Source organism: Lampris incognitus, chromosome 14 (genome assembly GCF_029633865.1).
Source record: "Lampris incognitus isolate fLamInc1 chromosome 14, fLamInc1.hap2, whole genome shotgun sequence".
Classification (NCBI taxonomy): domain Eukaryota; kingdom Metazoa; phylum Chordata; class Actinopteri; order Lampriformes; family Lampridae; genus Lampris; species Lampris incognitus.
The window spans coordinates 35,713,736-35,739,381 of NC_079224.1; the positions used below are offsets into that span (position 1 = coordinate 35,713,736).

The window sequence follows — 25,646 nt, forward strand, 5'->3', positions numbered from 1 at the left end:
TTAATTCTCCACACTCCATAGAAACATTTTTGGATGCAGGGAGAAAGAAATGTGTTTAATGTGAACAGATCCTGTCACATCTACAGGCCTACAAGCTCGCGTGGGTAATTTCCTGATCCCTCCACTGCGACATAGTGGGGTTGTGTTAAGTTAACACTCACCAAGGTCTGTGTATTACAACCTGTTCGCTCTCAGGCAGGTGGCCAGAAAGACACCGGGTTTTCATTCTTTTTTTCTTTTTTCTTTTTTTTCTTTGTCTACAATCCCACAAATGCATCAGATATAGCCAGTTTATGAGATAAAATTACCTCCATTGTCTCTAATATACCCACAGCAATGCAAATAGTGTGCACCTTTAGATGAACAGAAACCTGGGAGATAACTCCTCCCCCGGCCCAAGTGGCCTCTGAGATTCGGTCTCTTGTTTTCTTATAATAGTGGTTGTTTTACATGGTAGGGAATCCTATTCATAGACGGCAGCAGGTAAAGACCCAGCTGACAGGATTACTGCTCTAAATGCACAGTTGGATTGAACTTAGAGCTTCCAACTGCCCCTGGCTTTATACGAGCTGTAACTAAATCCCTGCCTGACTTATATAAGGAGCCCACATGTAATTCATCATGATGTAGCGTTGTCTGTGTGGCGCAGCAAAGGTCCACAACCTGGTATGTGATCACAGGAAGCGTTATACTACAGTAAAGACACAGTTAAGGAGATGGATTAGGATATAGATAGATAGATAGATAGATAGATAGATAGATAGATAGATAGATAGATAGATAGATAGATAGATAGATCACTGTTGATGTGTTTTAATGCAGCATGTCACAAACCTTTTTTTTTTTTTTTTTTTGCTTTAACGTGCCATCGTTAAGTTCGTATTGGTCTCATAGTGTGGGAGAATGATGCAATCGCCGTTCAAATCAGTTCCCTAAAAGCCTTGTTGTTGCAATGCATTTCATCTGCCGGCGGAACCTGGCAGGAAATACAGGGAACGATTTGCAGCAGTTAAAGTACAGATTATTGACTGCAGTCTATCACTGGAAAGTTGAATGTTTGACAGATTTGTCTGGACAGGCTTTGTGATTGGATTTTTAAATTCATGTTCTCTTAAACTCTGTGTGTGTGTGTGTGTGTGTGTGTGTGTGTGTGTGTGTGTGTGTGTGTGTGTGTGTGTGTGTGTGTCTGTTTTTTTGTTTCTCCACCTGTATGAATTCACTGCTTCAACCCCCCAGGCTTTGTAGCTTTGTGTGGCACAAGCAATAATTGTTTACACTGACCCTACTCCCCTAAACACACACACACACACACACACACACACACACACACACACACACACACACACACACACACACACACACACACACATCCCAGTTCTCCACTCACCATGGCCTCTCTGGAGGAGGAGCTGACCTGCTCGGTGTGTCGAGATGTCTTCACCCAGGCCCATCCCCTGCCCTGCGGTCACAGTTTCTGTCCCACCTGCATCCGCGAGTCCTGGGTTGTTCAGAGCACCGAGGGTGAGAACAAACCTCGCTTTACCTGTCGACAGTGCCAGGAGGAGCACGGCATGGTACCGTGTGACTGCTGTCCGTCCGACACGGAGGAGGAGCGGGCGCCCGCCGCCGTCAAGACCTGCCTGAGGTGTGAGGTGTCGCTGTGTGCCCAGCATCTGCAGCCCCATCTGGAGAGACCAGCGTTTAGCAGCCACCTGTTGGTGGACCCGCTAGGGGACCTGTCCCAGAGGAGATGCCCAACACATACGGAGATGTTTCGCTACTACTGTGCTGATGAACGGGTATATGTGTGTGGTGACTGTCTGCTGGAGGGAGGCCATGCCCAGCACAGAGTGAAGGCACTCAGACAGGTGGAAGAAGACCTAAAGGTTAGCTGGCAGGATGGCTAAATGTGTGTGTGTGTTTGTTTATCTACATTTGTAAGGCCCAAATGTCCTCATAAGGATAGCAGAATCGGGCGTCTGGGTGGCATGGCGGTCTATTCCGTTGCCTACCAACACGGGGATCGCCAGTTTGAATCCCCGTGTTACCTCCAACTTGGTTGGGCGTCCCTACAGACACAATTGTCCGTGTCTGCAGGTGGGAAGCCGGATGTGGGTATGTGTCCTGGTTGCTGCACTAGCGCCTCCTCTGGTCGGTCAAGGTGCCTGTTCGGGGGGGGAGGGGAAACTGGGGGGAATAGCGTGAGCCTCCCACGCGCTACGTCCCCCTGGCGAAACTCCTCACTGTCAGGTGAAAAGAAGCAGCTGGTGACTCCACATGTATCGGAGAAGACATGGGATAGTCTGCAGCCCTCCCTGGATCGGCAGAGGGGGTGGAGCAGTGATTGGGAATGCTCGGAAGAGTGGAGTAATTGGCCAGATACAATTGGGGAGAAAAGGGGGGGTAGTAGAATCATGAATCAGCGACCTTATAAGGAGATTTTCTGTTTCGTTATGAGTAAAAGGGTTATTTCTGTACCAGGGGTTAATCAGTTTTATGACTAGGCATTACAGTTTGAGTTGTGGTTAGGCTTAGGTCTACTACAAGGCATTCGAATTATGCTCAGGATCAAGGTTAGGTTTGAATTTGAGCGTTTTTTTCTTTTTTTTTTATTCTGCTTAGGGTTTAAGTGTAGGGCGATTGGTTGGGCGTAGGGTTAGTGCTAAGGAAAGGGTTCATTTTAGGGGTTGGGGCTAAGATAATGGGATTTTGACAGTAATATATCATTTGGGGCCCAAGAGGGATATAGTATAAACAAATGTGTGTGTGGGGGGGGGGTGTGGGTGTTTATGCATTGTCAGTGTGGATATTTGTGTGTGTTCTGACTGTGGTTCATACATGTTCACATATGAAGTGGTTTTCTTCGGCCAGTAGGGGGCAGGCTTCCTTCTGGTCCTAATAAAAACAACACATCAAATCCCAATGCCCTAGTGGTGACGGGGACACTGAGCTGTAGGAGATGCCGTCCTTCGGATGAGACGTTAAACTGAGGTCCTGACCCACTGTGGTCATTAAAGATCCCATGGTACTTATCACAAAAGTAGGGGGTCCCCCAGTGTCCTGGCAAAATTCCCAACCTGGCTCTCTCCATCTGGCCACCTAACCATCCCCCCCCATGAAATTGGCTCAATGATTCCTCCCTCTCCACCTCAAGCTGATGTGTGGTGAGTGTTCTGGTACAAAATGGCTGCCGTGCATCACCCAGGTGGGTGCTACACATTGGTGGTGGTTGAAGTGAGTTCCCCACTTCAATGTGAAGCGCTTTGGGTGTCTAGAAAAGTGCTATATAAATGTAATGATTATTATTATTATCATTATTATTATATGTGTTTCCACAGTTCATTCTCCAAACCCTTCTTCAGAAAGCAGAAGAGAAGCTCCAAGAAGGAGAGCGGATACTCAAGGAGCATCAGAATGTGAACCGCATGATGAATGTGAGTAAAAAATGTTGGACGAAAGGTCCACTATGTATTGCAATATACATAAAGATGCCAGAGTTTGGTTTGTGTTTGTGGTTTATATCTATCAGACCTATAACATACTGTAACGTGCACGGATAAGTAGCCACGCTGGCCGCTGGCTCGCGGGTCTGACCCTTTAGTCGAGCGGTTAGCGATGTCTCCTACGGTGCGGGCGATACGGGTTCGCTTCCCGGCCGCGGCAGTTCCTGTGGTTGCGTTGTCCCCCAAATTCGCTACAATACAGACGAGTGACAAATGAAAGCAAACCCAACATAAAGTGTCTTAGTAAGGTGATGGTCCACCACGAACCTCCAGAACATCTTCAGTGCTCCTTGTCATAGATTCTTCAAGTCTCTTAACTCTACTGGAGGGATAAACACCATTCTTCCAAAAGATATTCCCCCATTTGGTGTTTTGATGATGGTGGTGGAGAGCGCTGTCTAACACGTCGGTCCGAAATCTCCCCTAGGTGTCCAACTGGGTTGAGGGCTGGTGACTCTGAAGGCCATAGCATATGATTTACATCACGTTCACCCTCGTGAAACCATTCAGTGACCCCTCGTGCCCTGTGGATGGGGGCATTGTCATCCTGGAAGAGACCACGCCCATCAGGATAGAAATGTTTCATTATAGGATAAAGGTGATCACTCAGAATAACTTTGTATTGGGTGTCCGGGTAGCGTAGCAGTCTATTCCGTTGCCTACCAACACGGGGATCTCCGGTTTGAACCCCCGTGTTACCTCCAGCTTGGTCGGGCATCCCTACAGACACAACTGGCCGTGTCTGTGAGTGGGAAGCCGGATGTGGGTGTGTGTCCTAGTCGCTGCATTAGCGCCTCCTCTGGTCAGTTGGAGCGGCTGTTTGGGGGAGGAGGAACTGAGGGTAATAGCGTGATCGTCCCACGCGCTATGTCCCCCTGGCGAAACTCCTCACTGTCAGGTGAAAAGAAGATAAGATACTTTATTTTCATTGCATACAAGGAAATTTCATTTGGTGTAATGGAACGGTTTCCTTTATTTTTAGAGCCTCCCTGCCACTAGGGGCATAGTTCCATTATCTTGAGTCTTGTGGCATAGATAAGTACCGCAGTTTCAGCTACTTCCTTTTTCCTGTGACAACACAGCAATATTCATGCTCCATCATTAGCCATCACTGTTATGTATGCACACATCGACAGTGCTGCATTTGATTTGGTGCTGTTCTATTGTGCTGGGATCGATTGGTGATGCCTGCGGGCTCTGGGTTGTTTGATCGGGTCTGCCTTTGATGCTGTGTCAGTCTAAATAAAGAATGCCACGGAGAGGTTGTGTCGAGCGACAGCGCTGTGTCCTGACGTGATTTCTAAATACAATATTGGCGACGAGGATGGCTGATATCTCTCTCCCACCACCTGCCCCCTTCCTGGCATTACCTGGCGAGCCTCCGGTACCATGGACTCGCTGGCTACATAGTTTTGAAAATTACATCATCGCCTCAGGGCTCGACGACGTGAGCCAGGCTAGGAAGACGGCTCTGTTGCTTCACTGCTTGGGAGCAGAGGGTCATCGTGTGCTCGGGACTCTGGGGAACGTCACAAGCTTTGCCGAAGCTGTGGGACTTATGAGCACCCATTTCGCTGCTCCACAGAGTGCCCTCCTTCGGCGATTTATATTCCGTCAGCGACACCAACTGCCTGGTGAGTCTGTGCGGCAGTACGTAGCTAATTTGCGAGGGCTAGCTAGCTCATGCAAGTTTGGCGCGCTTCAGGACGAGATGGTTCGCGACCAGCTAATCGAACACACCAACAACGCAAAGGTGCGTGAGACTCTCCTGCTGGAAAAAGATGATCTGCTGCTGTCCAGAGCAATTACCATCGCACTACAGGTTGAGGGAGCAGCTGAGTGTGCTGCTATGCTAAATACACAGCAAGTGGCCACCTCCAGTCAAACTGCCAACGACTCCTCCCTCTACTCACGGCTGCCCCTCGGGACGCAACCCAGCCAGAGCGAGGCGGGCGCCGACTCCACTGGGGACGTCTTGCAACTGCAACGACGGCGTTCTCGGCCCCGCCCTCAACAGTCCTGTGGTAACTGTGGGTCTCGGTCTCATGTTTCAAGGGCTCAGAACTGCCCTGCCCGTGGCCAGACATGCCGTAGCTGCGGTAAGCACAATCACTTTGCCAACGTCTGTCGATCTTCCCCGGCTGGGTCAGAGGGCCACACCCCCCAGTCTTCAACCGCCGTCATTCACAAGGTGAGCTCTGGGCCAGTGTCATTCAAATCATGCACAGTCAACATTAATGATGTGTGCATCCCCCTGCTGTTGGACACCGGTGCAGGTGTGTCTCTCCTGAATGTTGATACCTACAGTCAATTTTTCGGTTCACTGCCACTGTCCGCACCCTCAGCTGTCCTCTGTGGGTATGGTGACTCCAAAATCGATCTGGTTGGCTCTCTCCAACTGACTGTCCGCTATGGAACCAAGCTGGTGCCCAATGCAGTTTTTCATGTGGCACGCCGTGGGGCCAACCTGATGGGCCTGGACCTGTTCTCCGCTCTGGGGTTTTCCCTTTTAGACACAAGGGGGGCAGCAATCCTGACTGTCGCCACACCTTGGCAGCAGAAGTGGCCATCGCTGTTTATGGGGCTGGGCTGCCTCTCCGCCTTCACCCATCAACCTCTCCTCAACCCTGCTGTGAAATCTGTCATCCAACCACTGCGCCGCATCCCGTTGGCTCTCCGTGATGGGGTCTCCGCCGAGCTGCAACAACTGCTGGAAGCTGGCATCATTGAACCGGTGGACGCGTCACCTTGGGTCTCAAACCTCGTGGTGGCTAAGAAGAAGTCGGGGGGCCTGCGTGTCTGCGTCGATCTACGTGCAGTAAATAAGGCAGTGGTCCCTGATAAGTATCCACTGCCCACCTCAGAAGAACTCACTGCTCAGTTCTATGGCTCTGAGGTGTTCTCCAAGCTCGACCTCAGACAGGGGTACTTACAGGTGCCCCTCCACCCCAGCAGCCGAAACCTCACAGCCTTTGTGACACATGCAGGAGTGTTTCGCTACACCAGGATGCCTTTCGGTCTCAGCTCCGCCCCTAGCTGCTTCCAGAAAATCATGGTCTCCGTGCTGGCTGGCATACTGGGCGTGGCCATTTATCTGGACGATATAGTGGTACACGGGCCCACCAGTGAAATGCACAACAAGCGCCTCAACATGGTCTTCGCAGCCCTGTCCAAGCACAAGCTAACTCTCAATGCTGAGAAATGTGTCCTCTCTGTACCAGCCATCGACTTCGTTGGGTTCCGGCTGTCAGCGAGCGGTGTAACTCCACTACAATCCAACGTGGACGCCATTCAGGCCATCCCTGAGCCCAGCTCGGCCGCCCAGGTCGCCTCCTTCCTGGGTATGACAAGTTACTACCTGAGGTTTCTTCCCCAGTACTCTGCGACCACAGCCCCCCTGCGCCAGCTGCTGCGTAAGGACGAGCCATGGGTGTGGTCAAAGGCATGCAGTGACGCTGTGCGTGATCTCAAGACTCAACTGACTTCACCACCAGTGTTGGCTCACTTCGACATCTCCAGCTCCACCTTTGTGACCTGTGACGCATCAGCCACAGCGATAGGGGCCGTGCTGTCTCAAACCCAGAACGGTGTGGAGAAGCCCATTGCCTTCGCCTCCCGTGCCCTCAACCTGACCGAGCAGCGGTACTCCGTGGGTGAGCGTGAGGCGTTAGCCTGTATCTGGGCTTGTGAAAGGTGGCACCTCTACCTCTATGGCCGCTCCTTCACCCTCAGGACAGATCACCAGGCCCTGACAGCGCTGCTGTCCACATCTGGGACAGGCCACAAACCCCTGAGGCTGCACCGCTGGTCTGACCGCCTCCGCCAGTACAACTTCAGCCTGCAGTTCACCCCAGGCAGAGACAATGTTGTCGCCGACCTGCTCTCTCGCTCTGTCTCCACCCCAGCTCCACAGACGGACACTGACTGTGTGGAAAAGGACATTGTCCAAATGCTACACACACCCCTCCAGGCCACTGTCTCTCTGCAGGAGCTGAGGGCAGCCTCCGAACACGACCCTGTCCTCTCCCAGCTCCGCACCTACATCCAGAACGGCTGGCCTCACAAGGTCCCAGAGGAGCTGGCTGCGTTCGCCCGAGTCAGACAGGAGCTCTCCTGCTGGAACGACACCTGCGTGGCACGTGGGTTTTGCACAGTGGTCCCAGCTGCTCTCCGTGCACGTGTTTTGAATACGGCGCATGAAGGCCACCTGGGCATTGTGAAACTGAAACAGCGCTGCCGAGACCTGGTGTGGTGGCCGGGGATAGACAGAGATATTGAGGCTCTGGTGAAGGACTGTTCTGCCTGCCTTGTGAGTGGCAAGACTGGCCACCAGGCTCCCCCACCCCTGCAACCTCTCGCCTGGCCCTCTCAGCCCTGGGAACACCTGCAGTTGGACATTTGTGGTGAGATCCATGGAGTTCCCCACCACCAACGCTTCATGGTGGTCGCCTACGATCTACACTCAAAATGGCCTGAACTCACCACTTCCGGCACTGTGACCTCACAGATCATCATCGACTTCCTGGACTCTCTTTTCTCTCGCTGGGGCCTCCCAAAGGCCATCACCACTGACAACGGCCCTCAGCTGGTCTCTGCTGAGTTCACTGCTTATCTCGACAGCAAGGGCATCCGTCATATACGCACTGCGTACTACCACCCCCAGGCCAATGGCGGCGTTGAACGTTTTCACCAGTCACTGAAGAACGGCCTCAGAGCACACATGGCCCAAGGGTGCTCTTTCACGCAGGCCATCCGTCACACTCTGCTGCACTATCGGGCCACACAGCACTCGACCACAGGCGTCTCCCCAGCCTCTCTCATGCTAGGCCGGGAACTGTGCATGCCCCTTGACAGGCTCCGCCCCTCCACACCTCAGGCACCTCCCTCTGGGGTCAGAGCCTCAGTCACTCGTCAGCAGACGCGGATGAAGCAACGGTTTGACCAGTCAAAACGAACCAGGGTGCCAGACATCAATGTGTCAGACTGGGTCAGGGTCCGCAGGCCCCACAGGGACAATAAAATGGCTTCATACTGGTCCTCTCCTCTCCAAGTCACCCATCAGCTGGGCCCAGCCACTTACCTCCTCAGCGATGGCACTCGGTGGCACTCCAGTCGTCTACGGAAGGTGTCAGCTCCGCCACACACAGCTGGTGACACAACCATAGCCATTCCCTCAGCATGGCGAGACGCCCCGGGGCTTCATGCAGCTCCTACACGGGCCCCAGACATTTCTGGGCCTCAGCTTCCCCTGCCATCTCCCTCCCCACCTCGGCCTGACCAGCCTCAGGCCGCCCCGCGACCTGTTCGCACACGTTTACGCCCTGGCCACCTAGAGGACTTTGTGTCAACCTTTCATGTTTGAAATCCTGCCGGGGGGGGGGGGGGAATGTTATGTATGCACACATCGACAGTGCTGCATTTGATTTGGTGCTGTTCTATTGTGCTGGGATCGATTGGTGATGCCTGCGGGCTCTGGGTTGTTTGATCGGGTCTGCCTTTGATGCTGTGTCAGTCTAAATAAAGAATGCCACGGAGAGGTTGTGTCGAGCGACAGCGCTGTGTCCTGACGTGATTTCTAAATACAATAATCACCTAGTTTCTACCCCTTTGAGTGGCCATATCTGTAAGTAAAGCTATCCATCGTTGCTAGAATCTTTATTTTGAAGTATTTTTTACATATTTGCTACAGTTTGTATAATTTTGGTAACATGTATGACAGCACATTTTAATGATGACATTCAGGCTATACCTTTGATGCTAGCGTAAATACAGTGTTCAATGCTATACCTGGTTAGTTACAACTTACATTTTATTCCTGCAAAGAACATTTTATACTTACCTTTGTTTCCTGAAAAATAGAGGATTAGTTATCCTAACTGTAACTCTAGATTGAGTTAGCAATTTTGTATTGTGTACTGATGTGTGCTTTTCTGTATATTTATTTTCAGTTTCACACTTCCTTGTTGTTAAATCCCGTCCATATACAACACTGGTCTGTTGCTTGGAGGATATCATGCAAGGGAGAGTTTAGCTGGCTGTAAAACCTAACAGAGCACAAGAGTCACATTGGGTGTAGCAGTACATTTGGTGACTGTCAGACCAGCAGCACTCCACAATGTAAATGATTAAAAAACAAGATAACAACAACGACAAACAAGATTTTGTATAAATAAGTGAGGTGAAGAAGAAGAAGAAGAAGAAGAAGAAGAAGAAGAAGAAGAAGAAGAAGAAGAAGAAATAAAAAAAGAAAAAAGAAAGCGACTGGTGACTTCACATGTATCGGAGGAGATGTGATAGTCTGCCGCCCTCCCTGGAATGGCAGAGGGGATGGAGCAGCGACCAGGACAGCTCGGAAGAGTGGGGTAATTGGCCGAGTACAATTGGGGAGAAAAGGGGGGGGGCAATAATAATTATAAAATAACTGTATTGATTTGCAGTGTGGGCAGCACGGTGGCGCAGTGGTTAGCACGGTCGCCTCACAGAAAGAAGGTCCTGGGTTCGAGCCCCGAGGTAGTCCAACCTTGGTGGGTCATCCCGGGTCGTCCTCTGTGTGAAGTTTGCATGTTCTCCCCATGTCTTCGTGGGTTTCCTCCGGAGGCTTGGGTTTCCTCCCACGGTCCAAAGACATGTAAGTCAGGTGAATTGGCCATACGAAATTGTGTGTGTGTGTGTGTGTGTGTGTGTGTGTGTGTGTGTGTGTGCCCTGTGATGGTCTGGCGGCCTGTCCAGGGTGTCTCCCCGCCTGCCCCCAAAGACTGCTGAAATAGGCTCCAGCATCCCCGCGACCCTGAGAGCAGGATAAGTGGCTCAGATGATGGATGATTTGCAGTGACCCTTCCCGCTAAGGAAAACCTCTAAATGAACCCAAACCATGCTGGGAAAATGTCCCCCACAGCATAACAGAGTCCCCAGACCCCATCACTGTAGGGGTCAAGCATTCAGGTTTTTCCTTTCATTTGTCACCCGTCTGTATATATCAATAATAAATGAATTCAAAACTGCTTGAGCCTGTCTGACACAAGAAACCTTGACAACCAGTTGGGTTTCCAAAAAAGGAAAAATCGCATCATTCTTAAAGAGAAATTCTCGAATCTTAACCTAAGCCCTATTTCTCTGTTGCCTAGAGCCAAATCAAGCAATAGGTAGCAGAATATTTTAAATTGACTCAATATTAAGTAAGCCAACTGCTGTAAGCTGTAAAAAAGATCCACCACTGCAGTTACTGACTTAACTGGGACTGTCTTTTCATAATGGAGGGTATTTTCAGTCACTTCTCAAAACCACCGTGGGTCAGTTGGCACCAAAGACGAGTTCTTTTGGTGGACATAATTTGGTGAAGAGTTGTATTGTAACTTGGTGCGCAGCAGTCGACTGATGCTAGCTTACTCAACACTGAATCAATTTAAAAATTCCTAACAACAGGAAAATAGGTATAAAAAAAAATATCGGTGTGGAGCGTCTCTGTAGCCAAATGGTTACAGCACATGCCACATGGTTGCAACTATCGCCGGTTAAATTCCAGCCGGCGATATTTGTTGCATGTCATACCCCTCTCTTTTTATCTCCCCCATTTCCTGTCTGCCTCTTCACTGTCATTGTCTAATAAAGGTAAAATAGATAAATAAAATACCAGTGCTTCCCTTTAACCAGTCATAACGATCACCTGTTCAAGTCTCATTTTCATCCATGTCTGCTTGCCTGTCATAGGACTTGTCAGAGGCTGATGACACCCAGGTGCAGCGCCTGGGCTCAGCCTTGCAGGTCCAGGTGGAGAGGCTGATGGTGGCCCTGAGGGATATCACCAAGAAAGAGAGGCAGGAGGCCATTGGGCACGTGCAGGAGGACTGTTCCAGGGTGAAGGAAGACCTGCTTAAGACACAGAGCATCGAGCGCTACCTGTCCTCATTACTAGGGGAGACTGACCCCTTCCTCCTCATCTGGGTAAGATTGGATGGGTAATAAGAAAAGTAGAGGAACAAAGTGCATCTCTAGCTTCATGAAGCCAGCCTAAATCTCACAAGCTCAGTTTTCGCTATGTGAGCTTTTAGTCTGAAAAGTATCAGTTGAGATTCGTTTGAGCCTGGCAGCTGAAAGTCAGACCAACTGGTGAATATGGAGAGTGGTTTAGATGATGATGGCAATGAACAGCACCATACTTTGAAAACTACAACATCTGGTGTAACAGGAGAGGTTAGCATGGATGCTGCTATAGAATTAGTTCTATCAAAGATGCTTACAAAGATGGCAACTATCGTGCACACACATGATAATTAGTGATATGGACTGATCTGCTTGCAGTAGTGGTGTTCACCAGCATGTTTGGAAATGGGACACTCTGGTCTACGTCATGGGGTTTGAGTGCCTGACTGATTAGAGGCTGGTCCAATCACCTACAAAGCAATTTTGGCCTATGCCCATTGACGATGTCCCTAACACAAACGAATGCCTGTTGAGCCTCGCCAGACAACAATGAGAGAAGTGAAATCTGCTGATTTTGCAAGGCTAATGTTAACTGCACTCATTATAAATCCATAAAAATCTACTGTTTACTATCTTGCCTGATGTGCAGGATTTTACACTTTGTGTCTTACTGATAGGTTTGTCAACTTTTTCACTACCAAATAAGGGACAAAAGTTGGTGTGCCGCAGTGGTGTGGGTATGGTGTTGTGTGAATATACAGTATATTGTTTTAAGCCATTTTTCATAATGATACCTAATCTCTTTCAGTCAAACTAAAGATCAATACACAACTCTCATGCCTTGGTAACATACAGTAGGTTTAATAATAGCTTGTTAATTTACAGCAGGTACCTTTAACACAGTCCTTTATTTGAACCATTACCTATTACCTTTACTATTAGTCCAAGTCAAAGCACTTGTGACTCTTGCACTGTACATTAGAAAAAGTTATCCCCTTCTTGTTAATCCTACAAGTGACAAACTAGAAGTAACAATACCTTCTGTATGCTGTAGTTTTGCAGAGGAATCAAACAGCAGAGACTCACAGAAGGTGCACCCTCTGTGTACACAAACAGTGGTGGTGAATGAATGCTTCATATTCTTATTCACTAAAACTCTATATAAGTTGGAAATCACAACTTGGACCCTCACAAAAAAAACAAACAAACAAAAAAAACAACAACGTTTAAATGCAAAAGAGGAAAAGAGGGACATGCCTCTGCTCATCAAGTCTGCTTTTTCCATGGATATTTTTTTGCTGCTCTTGACTGATTCAAGCAGTCTTTTTTCCTTTTGTGCAGCCAGAGAAAAGTCCTTACATGAGAAGTCTCAGTTCACAGATATTTGAAGTTCAGTTTTGATCAGCTCTGTGCTGCATCTGTTTCTTGAGTGTGACCATTTAATGGTTATCGGAGAGAAAATCCTCTCTACAAAGGCATTTGAGCCCAGCACACTGAGGACAAATGAGACAATCCTGAACATGTTGATCAAGCTGGCTTTCCCTGTTTTGGAAAACTGCCACCCACTTCTCATTGGTGGATTTTGTGGTATCCTGTCTGGCTTTCTGTATTTCCTCCCTGCTAGCACAAAACTCTTCACAGAGTTGGTCCATACTGACTGTCTCTGTCATTTTGAGGGCAGCCACCACCTGCTCCAGGTCAGTGAAGGAGAGCTCCTCATGTAGGCTGATCGGTTTCAGTTTCATCAGTACATTTTCTGATGAGAAATGAAACCACTTGTCAGTGTATGCAATAACAGAGTCCTAGAACTTCAGAAAGTCCTTTCGCTGCTTTGAACTTTGTGCTGAGACTTGTTTGTCCATCAGCTGCTTGGGCTGGTATCCCAAAAAGCTGTATTGTTTCCACTGAAGCATCTTCACTTTGGATTTTCCCACCTCCTCATAAACATCTGTGATGCAGAGCGTTGTTTCCTCCAGCTTTCTAAGTGTGTCAAAAATACCCCACGTTCTGGAAAAAGCACAGATAAATCTCAGCAGCTCCAGTTTTTCCTTCATCCTCAAAACTCCTCTTCAGTGCCACAGGACAGGTGTCCCAAAGGGACCTGAAGTATGAGGTGAGAGCTGGCCAGCTCTGCAGGAGACGATCAACAGCTGGATGAAGAGACAGCCATCGCGTGCAAACATGATGCAGAATTTCACGCCATTCAGTGTCAACAAAGGCAAAAAATGCACGCAGTTCCTCTCTTCTGGAAGCAGATACTGAGAAGTGGCTGTAGAGCCTCAAAACAAGTGACTCAATATCCACTGACAGCTGATCACAGGCGTGCTTGCAGGTGTTATGAGCTATGTGAGCCGGGCAATTAGCTTTCAGAATGTGACTGTTGGCACTGCTCAATAACTAGTAAACAGAGTGGCGTTTTCCAGAGTTGACATTGGCATTATCTGCTGCATAGGCTGTGATGTGTTTAATATCCAGTTCATACTTCAAGACAGTTCATTAGAGTTTGATGTATACCGTTTGCAGTTTGATCACTGTCTTCATAAAAGTCGCCCGGGGTCTCCCGCTCCACGGGCGACTACGTTAACCAGTCGACTAAAGGGTCTGACCCGTTAGCCAAGGGCTAGTGAGTCTATACACCCGTGATCGTTACACTTCTGTGAATGTTTGTGAACTCAACAGTATAGTTTTGTAAGCTACCCACTAAATTGGTAGGGTGTCTGTAAAGTACCCCTCCACTCAAAAAAAGTGTTTTTCTTATGTTTGTGACAATACTGACTCATATCTGCAGTTTGTCACTGGAGTGGTGTTTTCTAATTCCTTTACTGTAGGGGGAGCTGTATGTGCACTAGGCGAGCGAGATTTGGGACGTCACATACCCGAAAGCCAATCACTGTCTAATTTGCAAATATTGGGCGGGCAAAGAAACCTGAAACCTCCTGCACAGAGTGGACTTGTCGGTACAGAGACTTTTCATGAGCATAGTGGAAGTTTTGACAGCAAACATGGTAGAGTGTACAGTTTTTGGATGTAAACTGGACCCTGGAGCTTCCTTCCACTATCTACCAAGAAAGAAAAATCCCACTATACTGCTGAAATGGTTAGAATTTATTTATAGACATTGGGCTCACATGCCTCCAAACAAAAATACATTACCATTCTGACACATCCGCTTGTACATCCCATCTCAAAACGCACCTTTTCAAACTGGCATATTCAGTTTGATCCACACTTCACTGAGTTTTGTGCAGAGGATGATTTTATACTTATCTGTTGTGTCAACTTTTTATTGTCTACCCTGCTTTGTTTTCATTTTATGCTGTCTGATGCAGTGCTGCTTGTTAGTTTTCACTGTGTTCTGTAAGGTGTCCTTGAGTGCTGTGAAAGGCGCCCACAAATAAAAATTATTATGATTATTATAATTATTGCTTGACTGTGGCAAGTCTGTTGCCATGAGGGGTGTTGGACAGAGGGGCGCAGGCAAATATCACCAGTCACAGATATATATTTATTACGACACATACACACGGACGCAAAGAGTAGACAGAGCCTGCAGATCTGGCCTGCACGGAGAGCTTTCCCCGTCTTTCCCCGGCGCACCCAGCACACCTTTCTCCCTTTTCCGGCTCCGCTTCCTCGCAACGACAGCCAACCGGCAGCGGCTCCACCCGGTGCGCTGTGCTGTCCGGGGCACATGCAGCATTTCCCTCCATCTCATGCCCATGGCCCAGCACTCCCCCACGGTGTCGGTCCGCTTCGGCTCTCCCTCTGTCTCGCTCCATCTGCGCCAGCCTGCTGTCTCTCTGGGTCATCTGGTACATTCGCCTCCGCCCGGTGTGGCGGTTGGTGGCGAGGCTCTGCTTGCCATGCTAGCTCAAGAGACCGAACCGGTGGATCAGCGGGGAGGATAAAGGCTCTGCAACCACGCCTGCTCGCCTCAGGTGTGTCCCCCTCCTCGCTGGCGCTAACAAGCCACAGCGACCCTTTGCCCTTCTTCTTCTTCTTCTGCGGAATTGGTTTCTGATTCGAATATGTGTAGGTGAATCACTCCTATATTACCACTTGCCATTGTGTAGCGTACTGTGCTGTAGCAAGCAAAACAGAAAACAAGCTGAGGTCACTGGGTTCGATGAGCAGAGTCGACGGTGAGCAGGTATACGGACAGCAGCCAAGCAGCAGAGGGATGGGGAGCTGCAGACAAGGGGTGGGGGCTGGGGAAGTTTTGAATTTAGGGCGGGGATAATTTGCATATTCAGTCTGGGTTTTTTTTATTTAATGAGGGAGAAGGAGTAGATGTGATTTTTAGGATTTTAGCAAGCTAATTGAACTTATTTCGCTGAAAAAAACCCCACATCAGACAATTCATTATATCATGCGGAGCATTTTATGTCCTAAAACATGACTGGAGGGTGACTTTAATTATCATGTTGTTAACTCGTGGTTGGAGTCTATGTTGTCCACCGCAGCGTACAGTTTGCATTTTCTTTTGTGCTTTGAAAATTGTTTTCTGACGGGCAATAAACTTTAAATAAACTGTACAGTGGTTTACAAAACATGAAAAAATAAATTCAGATATGACTCAGCCCTAGTGTTGTGCTATAGAAGCGTTTTAGCGCTTCAGATTATGGACAAATGAAAGAAAAGAACTAAGTAAATTATGCAATATAACCCCTGGGATTTGGGGGGTGGTGGAGGGTGTGCTGCAATTATTGGGGCATCACACTGCTCAGCCTCCCTGGGAAAGTCTACTCAAGGGTGCTGGAAAGGAGGCTCCAAGCAATCATCGAACCTCAGATCCAGGAGGAACAATGCAGAGTCCGCCCTGGCCGTGGAACAACAGACCAACTCTTTACCCTTCTGGAAGTGCTGAGGGAGGCATAGGAATTTGACCGGCCCAGTCTACATGTGTTTTGTGGACTTGGAGAAGGCTTATGACCATGTACCCCGGGGCACTCTGTGGGGGGTACTGCTAGAGTATGGGGTACCAAGGCAGTTGCTACAAGCCATCTAGCCCTTGTATAACCAAAGTGAGAGCTGTGTCTGTATACTCAGCATAAAGTCAAATACGTTTTATGTGGGTGTCAGACTCCGCCAAGGTTGTCCCTTGTCTCCGATTCTGCTTGTGATATTCATGGACAGGATCTCAAGGTGCAGCCAAGGTGAAGAATGTGTCCGTTTTGGAAACCTCAGAATTGTATAGTCTGAGGCCATGGTTCTCTACTGGAAAATTGTGGATTGCTCCCTCCGGTTTGGGGATCAGTTGTTGCCTCAACTGAAGGAGTTCAGGTATCTCGGGGTCTTGTTTACGAGTGTGAGGGTAGGATGGAGGGGTAGATTTACAGGCAGATTGGTGCAGCATCAGCAGTAATGTGAAGGTAGTAGAAGAGGGAGCTGAGCCGGAAGGCAAAGCTCTCAATTTACCAGTCAATCTTCATTCCAACCCTCATCTATGGTCATGAGCTTTGGGTAGTGACCGAATGGGTGGGATTGCGGATACAAGCGGTTGAAATTAGTTTCCCCTGTAGGGTGTCTGTGCTCAGCCTGAGAGATAGGGTGAGGAGCTCGGACATCCGGAGGGAACTCAGAGTAGAGCCGCTGCTCCTTCGTGTCGAAAGGAGCCAGCTGAGGTGGTTTGGGCATCTGATTAGGATACCTCCTGGCTGCCTTTCTTTGGAGGTTTTCTGGCACGTCCAACTGGGAGGAGACCCCGGGGTAGACCCAGAACTTGCTGGAGGGACTACATGTCATCTGGAGTGCCCTACTTAGCTTGCTGCCACCGCAACCCGACCCCCAAGAAGCGACTGATGATGAGATGAACCCCTGGGATGAAGTTTGTGTAAATATCAGTAATACTGTGGTCGCAAACTTCTTAAAAAAAAACAACTGTCAAGCAAAACCAATTAATCAAATTAACATGCCGGTGTGCAGATTTAGCTAATGAGCAGTAGATGCTCTCAGATGCCTTTATTTGGCAAGATGTGCATCCAAATGAACCAACAGTATAACAGTATAAGCTGGTGGAAAATCTGTCCACATTCAACAGGAGCCTTTTGTGTTGTCATTCATCACCCATACATAAATGTTACTTGTCTTGCCGTGTTGTTTCAGCTGTCCTTCACTTTGTCCTCTCTTTCCAGGCTTTTCAGTCAGATGACACAAAGTAAGTGCAAAGCAAAATAGTTCTGCTAACTTGAAGTTAGGAGGTTCTTGTAGGTGTGCACATGTGAGTATAAGCGTGCGTATACCTGCACATGTTAGTTGATGTATGTAGGAGAAAGTGCATGTGTGTTTGTCTGCGTCTATGCGTGAGCACATTTGGGTCATTCTCAAAAATAAAATTTCAATATAATTTCCAAGATGTTTTGCCTCTCTATTGTAGGTTACTGGAAGACCTGAACTGCCCCTTGTTCACCCCTGACCCCATCAGCCTGGACAGGAAGTTCATCTTGGAGCTGGTGGAGAACAAATATCGACAGTTCATTACTGAGACTCTACGCTGCCTCAGTGAACTCAAGAGAGAACTTTGTGAGTGGCTGAGATACTGCTCTTTTCAGTTTGACTGGGCAAATTAGTTAAGGGCTGCATGGTGGCGCAGTGGTTAGCATGGTCGCCTTACAGCAAGAAGGTCCTGGGTTCGAACCCTGGGGTTGTCCAACCTTGGGGGTCGTCCAACCTTGGGGGCCATCCCAGGTCATCCTCTGTGTGACGTTTGCATGTTCTCCCTGTGTCTGCGTGGGTTTCCTCCGGGTGCTCCGGTTTCCTCCCACAGTCCAAAGACGTATAGGGTCAGGTGAATCGGCCGTACTAAATTGTCCCTAGGTGTGAATTTGTGGGCCCTGTGATGGACTGGTGGCCTGTCCAGGGTGTCTCCCCGCCTGCCACCAAATGACTGCTGGGATAGGCTCCAGCATCCCTGCAACCCAAATTGGGATAAGCGGCTAATTATCCATTGAGATAATGGATGGAAATTAGTTAAGAAATAATTCTTATTTATACCTCCATTAACACTGTGATGAGGAAGACAAATCCTGCTCTGGCATCTTTGGTTTACCAACTTCAAGCGAATGTTGAAGTTGGACCGAAATTTAAATACTTATATTTTCTAATGTCACATATTACTTAAATGATCATACATTTCATACTGTCTCTTTCCACTGAAAAAATTGTAAGTACAAAAGATGGAATTCAGTTTTTACAGATGAGATCCCCCTAATTCAGCTTCTCTCAGCCACTCTTTTTTTTCCTGATACTCATGTCATCAAACACACTCATTTACTTACAGCCAATCAAATCAGATCATCAACTTATGAAATTCCACCCAGTCTTACTGCTAACTCGTTTATACCTGTCACTCAAAGGTCCGCTCATGAATATTAATGAACACTAGTCCACTCCCTCACAGTTGTTTGGAACAATTATGAATAAAGGTATAAAAAATACAATATTAGTAATTTACAAGTAAAATGGACACTGAATGTTTTATCGTGATTGCTTCAAGGTATTTAACCATGATAAGTTAAATAGGATTGATGATTTTTTGGGGGGGGGGTTTCTCCCCAATTGTATCCGGTCAATTACCCCACTCTTCCAAGCTGTCCTGGTCACTGCTCCACCCGCTCTGCCGATCCGGGAGGGCTGCAGACTACCACATCCCTCCTCTGATACATGTGGAGTCTCCAGCCTCTTCTTTTCACCTGACAGTGAGGAGTTTCACCTGGGGGACGTAGCACGTGGGACACCAGGACACACACCCAAATCCGGCTTCCCACCCGCAGACACAGCCAATTGTGTCTGTAGAGACACCCGACCAAGCTGGCGGTAACACTGGGATTCGAACTGGCGATCCCCGTGTTGGCAGTTAACGGAATAGACCGCTACGCTACCTGGACATGGGTTTGCGGATTTTGATCAGACATGAATGTTGCTGTACAAGAGCAGCAACATGGAAATGTTTTGCAGAAATACATTATGAGAAAATACCGTTAGCGCGCCTGCAGTCAGTGTACCAGTGTCAACCGATAACAACACTTTAAGAAATACTTCAAAATCTCAATCTTCTGTGCCATTCCATATGTAAGTATGTGTTTCTTTCATACAGTAACCAGCCCACTGAGTCTGGACACCAACACAGCCCATCCTCTCCTGAGCATCTCTGATGACCTGCGCACAGTCACGCGAGTTAAAACCCGTCTGCCGTGTGCCACTCACCCAGAACGTTTTGACCACTGGACGCAGGTCCTCACAGTTCAGACCTTCTCCTCAGGGACTCACTACTGGGAGCTGGAGGCTGAGGGATTTTGGGACATCGGCATTTGCTACAGAAGCATTGGACGAAAGGGGAAGGAGGGGAACGCCTTTGGGAACAACAAGGTAACCTGTGTGTAAAGTGTTGAACTTGATATGAAACATGCTTAAAGTGCCATACTGGTGTTTTTGCCAATTTACTACAAATACTACATACACTATACATACTTTACATTTCTGCTGACCATGTTCGAAAGCATACCATGGTGTTTTAGATTTTCTGAATGTATTTTTATAACCCGCCAGGCAGCCATTGGTTTCCATTTATTTCTTTTTTTTCCCCACACAGTTCGTATTTTGTTTTTATCTTATTTTTTTTATTTTTTTAATCTGTGCTGTTGGTCGGCTTGGCATACAACACAGGGAATTTATATGCCAATGTGTCCTAGACAGAGTTAATCTACAAGTGGAGTTCAGGTTCTCCCCTTGCAAAGGCAATCTTTATTAATTATCAAGAACCACTTCCAATAACTCCTTTGTCCTTTGGATGATCTGTGGGATGACAAGAGCACGGGGTTTTTGTTAAACATTTATAGACACCACCGACCCCCCTCTCTTCCATATATAAGCTAAACAACCAATCAGCATCGCTTCTCCAAGAGAGGGACAGTCACCACAAGTGGAACAAGGAAACTTTGAAACGAAAAATGACCACATGTATCTGATAGGACATGGACATAGAAACAGACACTGACGTGTGTTCGACAAAACATAATTAAATCGATCTTATCGATATCAGTTTAGGATAGCAGTTATAGCGATAAAGGAGAAGACAAGAAAAGAAAGGGGGAGAAAAGACTAAGAAGAAGGATGTTATCCAGAGTGTTCCAGGGAGTGTGTGAGGCAGATACTGGCAAAGTGTATGTGTACGTGACGTGTCCCCCTGTGAGTGCATGGGATTAGTCCCTATAAATTCTGGTGTCCGAGATCTGTGACTTATCATAGTGCCTCGTTTTTTGATGTGCAGGGCATTTCATAATGGTCACTGCCATGGGTAGATGCATAGCGTCTAGCAAATAGGAGATTGCTTCCTCGTGTGCAATAGATATACCATCTGCTCTTTGAAATCCTCTCTGTTTCCAAATTGTGCCATACACATGACATACACCATATGCATATATGCTGAGTCTGTAAATGTTGACACGTTTGCCCACTGCCAATTTACACGCAGCTGTTAAGGCTTGATTTCTGCTAATTGAGCGAAACATGACTGATCAACCATCATTATCTGTACTGTAGAAAAGGAAATGCCATCGTCGTTTAAACAAGTGATGTCATATCCCGCATGATTTCCTATAACATGAACCATCAACAAACAATGTGAGTTCTGCTGGTATTGTGCAGATCATCCCATGCTTTCAGAAAAATGGTGGTGCATTGGAAACAGTCATGTGGGGTGCCATCCACAGGCAATACCATTCTGGTTAATAATGGTACAATGCTGGATGTTAATTTCTGGTGCTGACAAGATTACTTCATAGCCAGTTTTTTTTTTTTTGTGGCTTGGTTCAGAACAAATTGCGTACTCGTTAGCAACGCATGTAATTGATGGGATGTGTATAATGTTACTGGATGGCCCATGGTCAAAGTGGAGGCTTTTTGGTATGCAAATGCAGCTGCTGCCAATCCCTGGTAACAAGGTGGCAGTCCTTGCGCCACTGTGTGCAATTTAGGGGTATAATAGGCCAATGGTTGTTTCCCTGTGGAAGTGTCTTGCATTAAAACTACACTGGCAAAGCCTGATTGCTCTGCAACATACAAATGGAATGGTTTGGCATAGTCTGGGTTACCTCATGCTGGGGCCGCTTGCATTTCACCTTTTAGTGCTTGGAAAGCCCCTTCTGTCTCCTCAGTCCATTGTAATTGGGCCACATTATTTGTTTGACCCGTTTTTTTAATGTGCAAGGGTGATGTTTTGAGCGCATAGTCAAAAATCCATGGCCTGCTAGGAGTTTAGGAGCCTTAATGATAGACTCAACTGGTGCGGGTGCAATTAGTCTTTTAACACCACTCAATTGTCTGCCAAGGTATTCAGCCTCTTGTTGGCAGAACTGCAATTTGTCTTTACTGGCTTTGTGTCCTCCTGTTGCGAGGGCTTTTAATACTGCAACAGAGTCTCGCACTGTTCTTTTGTGGGGCTGCACATCAACCAATCATCCACATACTGGATCAAGGTGCTAGGTATGCAGGTCTCTTCCACCTAATGATATCACCCCATTTACCTGTCTCCCACTTAACTGTTCTAGAGACTATGGTCAGTACTAGCCTAGGATTTATCAACGGTCTATTTGGGCCATCAATTGCATTTCTCTCAGGGACACCAAAAAATTTATTTAATAGGAGAGTTGCCTCCTCCTCTGGGTTCTGGCAAAGGCGTTCTAACATTTTTCACAGTGTTTCCTCTGTCCACAATCGTCACAACACTGGCTTCCCCAGTATGTGAGGGAATTCGGTTTTAACCTGTTTCAAATTAGTTCACCGGGTGATCTGCCACAGTTTCAGCCTAATTAGGGATTTGTCTTGCCAGTCGTCTTCCCCTTCTGAGACTTTGTATGTGTGTTCTAACCGACAATGTGTTCTAATCCCTTGAGTTTCTATACCTCCCACCTCTATTTGATTATCCATATAATTGCTGTTAACACGCTACCACAACTGCAATGGCAAAAGCAGATAACAATATTTTTTTCACCCAAATTAGTTTGTTGCTTAATCTTCACTTCCTCTTCTCCTACCATTCATATAGCTTTTCCCCTAACGATTCAGGGACATGACAGTACACGTGTTTTGTTCTACAGTGCGGACACCCCAGACCCACCAATGAGACCACACACTTTTTTTTAAATTGCGTCTGTGGTATGTCGTCTGCATAGAATAAAAATGTATTGGGGTATCCTTTTTATTTATTTGTTTAACAAAGTCAGTTCCTTTTCTGCTCCCTTTCCATGAGTTTTCCAGATTTTAAGATGTTCCACACCGATCCTTATAATATACTATATAACTTCATCAACTAGGCGTCTTCTTTTGTTTGTATATATTTTCTATTTTGTGGTTTTTCCAATATCGCTTTCCAATGTAGTAAATATTGTTTCCCCCAGCCCACAGCAGTGCAACACAAAGTCAAAAACACATCCAAAAACTACAAGAACTTCAAGAACACACATATCCAAACTAACACATATATCCAAACTAAACAAAACAAAAACAACAACAAAAAAGTCACTGTGCAAGGGAACGAACGCCAGCCAGGATGACTGTTGGAACTGCTGGTCTGTATGGGTCAGCAGTTAACTTAGCCTGCCCACTTCCGCATCCTGTCAGACTGCCTTTGGGGCTTCCTCCTCGGGTGCAACTCCAGGCAGGGGCTGTGGTGCATCAGGTGGGTCCTTGGGCCAACCGGATGCAGCAGACCAGGCTCCCCCAGCTGATCCAACGCCAGCTTTCCCAGCCAGACACCCTTGACACACCTCCTTGCACTCCACATGACGACACCAAAAATACCACAGTCAACGCCAGGCAAGGCCGCCACCACACCGTCCTCAGTGTTATCGGAGCTACTGGTCTGCATGGGCTAGCAGTTAGGATAGCCTGCCCTGTTCTGCATCCTGTCAGACTCACTTTCCATTCATACAATTGCTAGCACATTCACACCACTCTGCACACTTTCACACTGTTCTGAGTACTCCTCAGATTCTGGCAAGTGTCGCAGTCCTCTTAGCGACTTTATTTAGTAACTAGCTGCCTGTTCAGACCTCTACTTGATGCACTTCCTCGACACAAGTAGAGCGGTATCCACAGGCGTTATGCCAGCTAAAACCAGGCCTCTCCCTGATATACTTCCTCAACACAAAAAGAGTGGTGTCTACAGTTTTTTATACGCACAAGAAAACGCAAGACAACGCAACAAATCTATCCCCTATTCTTCTCCTTTTCTCCTGCCTCTGATCTTACTGCCTGTAATCCTTCAAGACCAAATGTATCCATCCTTCAAACCACCCCACTCTCGTCACATCCAGCACTTGCTCAGTCATTTTGTCTTTCCACCCACCTACACATGAATTTGTTCTGGCCTTGACTCTCTCTTCCCCTCATGCACACAATATCACATCAGACTCTTAAGCAAGTTTAGCAAGTTCTGTATTTTTATATATTTATTTATTTTATTTTATTTTTTAGCAATTTTAGGTTCTGTAGAGGAGAGGCCAAGTAATGCTTTAATCCAGATGGCCATACACTACCTCTCAGAAACAACCAGTAATGTAGATTTTGTAAACAGGCTCTGCTTTACCTCTTTTTGGTCGCCACCATTGTTCTGAGCTGCAGCCCACACCGTCCAGACGTCCGGCTTCCCCAAATCTCTCCTGGGAGAATTTCTTCTTGGCACACTGTTTAAATAAAGTCAATCACTCAGTGTCCAATGCAATTACTCAGTGTCCAATGCCTTCAAGTCTGATGTAAGTAGGTTTATTGTGTTAGCACATAAAAGGTACATCAACAAATCGAGCTGGTCCTAGGAGCAACTGAAGCAACCTGTCCAAAGCATACTCTTTTATACTGTAACTTAACCCCACCTATTGTGGGGCTTAACCTTAGACCACACCTTTGACTCTAGATCACATCCCATTATACACCATTATTTTCTTATCAAGACATTGTTTTGGTATCCAGAATCTAATGGCTTCTCAATCCTTTTAGGCAATGGGGCCTAATGTGGCCTGTTACACCGACTGCCATCTAGTGGTGTTAACAGTATACAACAATTCTTATCCTGCTATGTTTTACACCATTATTTCCACGGCTCGTATATTTAACTAATAAAAAAACTGATTGCCTGCAGTAGTTACCATTATAATCCAGCATTTGATTCTTGGTTAATAAAAATAACATATAAAAATAAACCTATTGATTTTTTATAACATTAAGACATTTTCCACAATGGGTTACCCATCTTAAGCAAGTTTCAAGTTTCTGCAAGTTGATTTCATACTGTTCTGAAGTTAATGGAAAGTAATGGCTGACTGAAAGGTAAGAAAAATGAATTCAAAAGCGCTGAAATACTACTAATTGTTGGGAGTAATGTAAAATTTGATTTGTAGTAAATGTGTAAGAAAATATACATGGTCCTTTCACAGGCATGTCTTCATCCAACAGAGGAACAGTTGAAGAACTTTCTTCTTGGCTAAACTGCCTGTGTTTTTGCTATCCAGGTGTCCTGGAGTTTGACACAACAGCATGACAGGAAGCTAGCTGCCTGGCACAACCGCAGGAAGACCCGCCTCTCCTCTCAGATGATTGGCAACCGTGTCGGCTTGGCTTTGGACTGCAGCGCAGGCACCATTACCTTCTCTGAGGTGGGGACCTCCGGCAACCTCTCCCACCTCCACACTTTTTCAACCACCTTCACCCAGCCTGTGTGCCTGGGCTTTGGACTCTACAAGGCCGAGCTAAACAGTCGCATCTCTATTGTCAAATTCTGAGGTAATAAATGGAACATGAATAAAACTAAAACTATGGACAAACTATAAAACCATGGACAGACGGCTGTGAGGATTAAAACCCATGACTCTGCAAACTCACATGAAACCTTCCTACTGAAATCTCACGATTTCTCCCTCTCTCTTTAAATATACGTATTTTCTCAAGAGGGAAAATAATAAAAGGAGCTGACTGCCAAAACTCTTAAAGTCGGACCGAAATTCAAAATATTAATATTCTCTGACATTCCTCAAAACTTTAATCATCAGGCATTTTGTGCTGTCTTTTTCTACTGAAAAAAGTATGAAAGGTAGAATTGTTTTTTTTATTTTTCTCTTTTTAAAAGAACTCTCTTCAGCTTCTCTCAGCCGATGTTTTTTTCTGATGTTCATGACGTCATCCTACCCAGTCTCACGACAGGTCGTGAAATAGTCACATTTAATCTATTGA

At 46.9% G+C, this 25,646-nt stretch overlaps 2 protein-coding genes across 2 annotated transcripts in view; one reads left to right on the plus strand and one right to left on the minus strand.

Annotated features, from left to right (window-relative positions):
• Positions 1–6,105, minus strand: part of mmp14b (matrix metallopeptidase 14b (membrane-inserted)) — a 36,437-nt gene extending 30,332 nt beyond the window's left edge. Inside the window, exon 1 of the mRNA XM_056292643.1 lies at positions 6,099–6,105. The gene's annotated coding sequence lies outside the window, so the exon portion shown is untranslated. The remainder of the gene's footprint in view (positions 1–6,098) is intronic.
• trim110 (tripartite motif containing 110) lies at positions 1,389–25,198 on the plus strand. The gene is made up of 7 exons (XM_056293876.1): positions 1,389–1,886; positions 3,339–3,434; positions 11,211–11,444; positions 17,558–17,580; positions 17,800–17,945; positions 19,519–19,790; positions 24,929–25,198. The coding sequence occupies exons 1-7, from the start codon at positions 1,389–1,391 to the stop codon at positions 25,196–25,198; spliced, it is 1,539 nt and encodes a 512-aa protein (XP_056149851.1).
• The last annotated feature ends 448 nt before the right edge of the window (positions 25,199–25,646 follow it).